Source organism: Microtus ochrogaster, chromosome 22, assembly GCF_000317375.1.
Source record: "Microtus ochrogaster isolate Prairie Vole_2 chromosome 22, MicOch1.0, whole genome shotgun sequence".
NCBI lineage: Eukaryota > Metazoa > Chordata > Mammalia > Rodentia > Cricetidae > Microtus > Microtus ochrogaster.
The window spans coordinates 14,780,882-14,787,100 of NC_022023.1; the positions used below are offsets into that span (position 1 = coordinate 14,780,882).

The following is a 6,219-nucleotide window of genomic DNA, read 5'->3' on the forward strand; positions in this document are numbered from 1 at the left end:
CCGAACTGTGCCTGGCCAGATGAGAACACATGGCCGATAACCTTTTAACACATTCTTTGCTTTGAAAGGTGCCCCTCCTCCATTGTGTCACTGGGTCCCTGTAATGTACCTGAAAGGAACATTATGCTCTTCCCACGTGATAGGGGAAACTGAGGCATGGGAGTCTTGGGGTGATTTGCCCCAGAACTGTATCTGGGAGCAGCAGAGTAGTTGCCCCCTCCCCCCGTTAGGTCCTCAGTGTCCTTTCTGTGACATGTTGGCAACATCCACCCTGGGGACCCTGGTGCTTGGGTTATGGTCATTGGTTGTGTGGAAGCCTTGGAGGCCTGTGATGCCCTGCCACAGTTTGTGTGGCATGGTATGTGGACAGATACTCTAGTGAGTATAGGAGTGGATGAGTATTTGAATCAGGCATGTGCCCAGCCTACACATCAGTGTAGGATGATGGGATTTTGAGACAAAGGGTGAGGTGGGCAGAGTGGGGTGGGGGATGGGGTAGTGCCTTCACCTCTTCTTTGCCTCCGCCAGGAGCGCTACTATGTGCTGTATATCCGGCCCAGTTGTATCCACCGACGGAAGTTTGACTCCAAAGGAAATGAAATCGAGCCCAACTTCAGTGCCACCAGGAAGGTGAACACAGGCTTCCTCATGTCATCTTACAGTAGGTGTCCTGGGCTCTCCTCCCCAAGAGGCTGTTAGACTGGTTCTGGCTTGAGCATCCCCCCATTGGATTCCTTCCCGCCCCCCACTTACTCAGAGAATGCCTGTGTTCTACCATAGCCCCAGGAGCCAGGCTAGTATCCCCAGCGCTTCCGTTTCCTGAAGTCTGGCAGGATTTTCCAGACTTGGCTTTGGGCTCTATCATTGTGTGTGGTGACCAGTCCAGGTCCAGCACTCTCTGATCTATCCAGATGTTTGCTTGGTGGCTCTCAATCTCCTTGTAGTAGCTACTTTTAGTGTGTAATTACTCTTCATGGTGCTGCGACAAAATGACCCGACGAAAGCGACTTCAAGGGAGAAGGGATTTGCTTTGACTCATGCAATAGGAAAGTACTGGTGGCAGAACTACTAGACAAGCCTTGAGGACACAGCGCAGGAGTCTGGGGGCAACCATGCATGCCTTCTGCACCTTACAGACAGCCACTGCCCTGTGAACCCTGCCACCTGCAGGGTTAGGACCTGGGTTCCTCGCTGAGCTGCTGAGCTCTGCCAGGGCAGGATGTGTGATCTTTCACTTCTTCGGCTTTTTGGGGGCCCACCACCTGGATCCCAAATAAATCACACACGGAGGCTTATTCTTAGTTATGAATGCCCGACCTTAGCTTGGCTTGTTTCTTGCCAGCTTTTCTTAAATTAGCCTATCTTTTGCCTCTCGGCTTTTATCTTTCTCTATTTCTGTATACCTTTCTTTACTTCTCTCTCTTCATGGCTTGCTGTGTAGCTGGGTGGCTGGCCACTGATGTCCTCTGTTCCTTGTTCTTTTATTGCTCCTGGTTCTTGGTTCTCTTTCTATTTATACTCTCTGCCTGCCAGCCCTGCCTATCCTTGTCCCTGCCTTGCTACTGGCCGTTCATCTCTTTATTAGGACCATCGGGCATTTTGGACAGGCACAGCAACACAGCTTCACAGAGTTAAATAAACGCAACGTAAACAAAAGTCACACACCTGAAAGTAATATTACCCAACAAGGGCCAGCCTGGAGTAGGCCGGTAGAGGGTGTGGGGACCATAAGCTGAGTGCTGGTTCTAGAACCTGAAGGAACTCTGCTTAGTCCCAGAGACTCGGTTGGAAGGCAGAACTGTACTGTGAGTGTTTGAACACTGCCCCCACTATGTCTTGGTTTTTCTCCTCTCTGAGATGGAAATAACAAAGCCAAAGACCCTTGACAAGGGCTGATTCCATGACAGACACTGTGCTGAATGCTCCACTTGCTTTTTCTCCCCTGTACTGCATGTTAGGGTTGTCTGACTGGCTCCATTTTTATCCCTATCCTCCAGGGACAAAGTGAAAGCTCACTTGCCCAGATTGCAGTAGAGTCCAGACTTGCTCCAGGTAGCCTGGCTCCAGAGTCCAGGTCATAAAGCCTCTGCTGTGGACTTCTCTGATGAGCCCTGGCAGGAGGGATGCCCTCAACAGTTCCTGAAAGTACTTGGAGAAGTTTCCTTATATGCTAACAGCCCTGCATCATATTCTCTACAGAGACAGAAGCTAAGGGGGACACTGACAGGCTCACGCTCGAGGTGCTGAAGGGCCTGGTGAACAAGCCAGACCTGCTGGAGCTGACAGAGAGCCTCACCCCAGAGCAGACAGTGGCATTTTGGATGCCGGAGTCAGAGATGGAGGCCATGGAACTCGAACTGGGGACTGGAGTACGGTTGAAAACTCGGGGTGATGGCCCCTTTATCGGTGAGCACTGTGGTTCACTTTACCTGTTCCGATAGCCTATAGGACAGTGGTTCTCAACCCTCCTAATGCTGTGAGCCTTTAAGACAGTTCCTCATGTTGTGGTGAACCCCAATCATAAAACTATTTTGTTGCTACTTCATTATTGTAATTTTGCTACTGTAATGAATCATCATTTAAATATCTGTATTGGAAGATATCTGATATGCAACCCCCAAAGGGGTTGAGACCCACAGGTTGAGAACCACTGTTGGCCTCCCTTCAGAGGCTCCCTGTCTCTCTTGCTGAGAGCTGTAGGAGAAGGCCCAGTGTGGCCTTCCACGGGGGCCTAACCTGTGATCCTGAGCTTTACTCCTACGTCTATGGTCAAGTGTCCTGGGGCCATTGGTCTGGACGCACAATATCCCAGGATACCATACAACTCTTATAGCCAGCCCTTGCTTTCTAGTGCTTTGGGATTCCCACCAAGAACCTTAGTAGCCATACCAGAGGACAGAGCTAACCCAGACGTAAAGGGCCCCATCAGAATGAAGTGCCTTAGCCTGGCTAGTTCACTACAAGAAGAAAAGCCATTTGGTGTGTAATACAGTTTTGCCTGCTAAATTCTACATATTCTGTAACCTGTTTTATTTCTCTGGGTGTAAAGCATTTTGGCCTAGAATTGTGATATTGTATGTTGTAATGTTTCAGTCCATCACCCAGCTTTGGCTGCTGCTATCATACAGCTGTGAAGACCTACCTTGGTTTCTGTCAGACTGCTTTTCAGTGCTGTACTGAGTATCTTAAGTACTGTAGAAAGGATGTCACTTCTTCCTTCAAGGCTGTTTTGTAATATATATAAGGACTGGAATTGTGTTTTTGAAGTAAAGCATTCAAGTATGGCAATACACTATCTATGTTTTCACCATTCAAAGTGCTGTTTAGTAGTTGAAACTTAAACTATTTAATGTCATACAATAAAGTGACCAAAGTGTGTTATGTTCTTTATTGCATTTTCTTAGCTTTGAAAAAAAAATCTGTGCACATATTGTTTCATAGGAAATGTATAGCCTTTGATGTCCTGTTCTTTGGTACATTTAGTTGTTTACTACTTCAGAGGTCAGGAAGTTTGGATTTTGAATCTGTTATATATACTAAATTCTGTAAGAGGAGATCTCTGACCTCAAAAAGAATTTACATACCAGGTAAAAAAAAGAAGAGGCAGAAAAGTCATTCAACTTCTCTTCTTTCAGATTCCTTAGCCAAACTGGAGCTGGGGACCGTGACCAAGTGTAATTTTGCTGGTGATGGAAAGACAGGGGCATCCTGGACAGACAACATCATGGCCCAAAAGTCCTCACAGAGGGACACAGTGGAGATCCGAGAGCAAGGAGATGGAGCAGAGGATGAGGAATGGGTAGGTCAAGGGGATGCCTGTGGCCCTGGACCTTGGTAGGAGTTTTCTACATATGGGACACGGTTGAAGCAAAATGAATTGAAGGCAAGATAAATCCTTCGTAATTCCTAGGTGTGTTAGCATCAGGGAAATTCCCTCACGGAATTAGGAATTATCGGAGGGTGACAACCTGAGGCATTTCTTGCTGGAGAAACGGAACCCAAAGCCCCAGAGATTCATAAAAGCAAGGATTGGAAGCAAAGAGTATAGACAGAGCCAGGGACTGTCATTAAGTTTCAAAATGTTTCTCTTGAAGTGATACATTATTCTGGGGAGGTCTTTGAGCAACCAAATGTTTTTTCTTCCTTAGTTGGGACTCCAAAGCCTGAAAAGTGGCTGAATACTAACCTGGTTTTACCAATGCTTCCAGTACCAAGGGTTAACACCTTACTCCGTTAACACCCTAGTTTAAATGCAGCTGTTTATCTGAAGTGTGTGTTTCACCTGAACTCATACCAAAGGCTTCCTAATAGGACATTTAGAGAAAAGAAATCCCAGAAAAGTTAGGTATTCACCTCAGAAAGGACAGGGACGACTTTGGCCAACGAAGGCCAGGGAAGCACCGGTGTGTGAAGGATCTGAGCTCCCTTCTGTGCCAGTAAAACCGACAAATGGTGGATTTGCTGGATGGGCTGGGTAGTGCTGGGGAGTCGGCGCATGGGCTGGGGAGTGCTGGGGAGTCGGCGCTCATGATGGGAGGCCAAGGCAGTGAGTGGCTGAGGATCCCGTGGCTACTGCAGAATCAGACTCATCTGAAGATTGCCAGGGGACTCTTATGAAATATGCTCTACTCACATCCCTTGACTGCTTTGTGTGTCTGCAGGATGACTGAAGTGCCTCCTCCTGCTATCAGTATCTGAGATGGTGTCCTTGAGAAGTGGCCATCCTGACTTCCACCCTGGAAAGAACAGTCTGTCGGGCTGAATACCATTAACGCATTCTGTGGAGATCAAATCCAAGACCTCGAGGCTCACAAGGGGTTTCTAGGCTACAACTTTTGTTTTTTTATTTTTGTTTTTGTTTGTTTGGTTGCTTGGTTTTTTGAGACAGAGTTTCTCTGTGTAGCTTTGGTGCCTGTCCTGGAACTCGCTCTGTAGCCCAGTCTGGCCTCGAACTCACAGAGATCTGTCTGTCTCTGTCTCCCGAGTGCTGGGATTAAAGGCATGTGCCACCACCGCCCAGTTTAGGCTACAACTTTTGTATGTCTGTGTCCCTCTTTGGGTGCAAAGCTAGCTTTGCTAGACCTTTCTCCGGTGTTCCTTTCCCTAGGTGGTGGGCATGTACTAGATGAGTTCCCCAAGTCCTGATGCACAATTAAGGAATGTCCCTGTTTGAGACAGAGGAGCTCTGGGGGGAAATGAATGGGCTTTTTCTATTCTTGCTGTTTTCTCCTTTCTATCCTGTGCCAGCTGTCTCCTTGTGCCCCTGTTCTCCTTGGTCTGTTCTTTCCCATCCCTTACCCAAGGTCCTACTTCTTAACTTCTATTCTGCTCCATGTCTCTGTGGGGTTTCCTGCCTTAGACCTCTGTCTTACTGCTCTGATGAAGCACCATGACCAAAAGCAACTTGGGGAAGAAAGGGTTTATTCCACTTACCATTCCATTTAACAGTTCATCATCAAAAGAAGTGCTGGCAGGAACTCAAGCAGGACAGGAACCCGGGGGCAGGAGCAGAGGTCATAGAGGATGCTGCTTACTGGCTTTGCTCAGCCTGCTTTCTTATAGAACCCAGAACCTCCAGCCCAGGAGTGATGCTGGCTCTCCTCCATCAACCACTAAATAAGAAAAGGCCTTACAACCAGGTTTTATGAAGACATTTTTCTCATTGAAGATTCCCTCCTCTCAGATGACTCTAGCTCATGTCGAACTGACATAAAACCAGCCAGCACAGACCCACCTGGCTGCTCTCCTGGAAGGCCATCAGCCTTTCTGGCTGGTGCACAGATCTTGACTCGTTCCACTAGGCCAACTTTTAAATTTTTATTTATTTTCAATTTTTTTTTTTTTTTTGGTTTTTCGAGACAGGGTTTCTCTGTGGTTTTGGAGCCTGTCCTGGAACTAGCTCTTGTAGACCAGGCTGTTCTCGAACTCAAAGAGATCTGCCTGCCTCTGCCTCCCAAGTGCTGGGCTTAAAGTATTTTCAATTTTTTAAATGGCAATCAAACCTAGGGCTTCATGCTTGCTCTGTAAGTTATCTGCCATGCCTTTAGCCACAGCCATGGACCACATTTTTTTGGAAGCATTCTTTCTGTTGTTTTGTACTTGGAGAATTTTTATGAATGAGTGAATCCTCAAATTCCTCCACACTACTGGGTTCTCGTGAAGTGTTAATGAATGAGTTTTATGAATGAGTGAATTTTCAGGAAGGAATTCCTCCACACT

General features: G+C 47.2%; 1 protein-coding gene across 1 annotated transcript in view; it reads left to right on the top strand.

The window, feature by feature from the left end:
• Positions 1–4,890, top strand: part of LOC101992978 (arpin) — an 8,688-nt gene extending 3,798 nt beyond the window's left edge. Inside the window, exons 3-6 of the mRNA XM_005357711.3 lie at positions 529–661; positions 2,200–2,406; positions 3,636–3,799; positions 4,662–4,890. Coding sequence (XP_005357768.1) covers positions 529–661; positions 2,200–2,406; positions 3,636–3,799; positions 4,662–4,670 — 513 coding nt within the window. The 3' untranslated portion in view covers positions 4,671–4,890. The remainder of the gene's footprint in view (positions 1–528; positions 662–2,199; positions 2,407–3,635; positions 3,800–4,661) is intronic.
• The last annotated feature ends 1,329 nt before the right edge of the window (positions 4,891–6,219 follow it).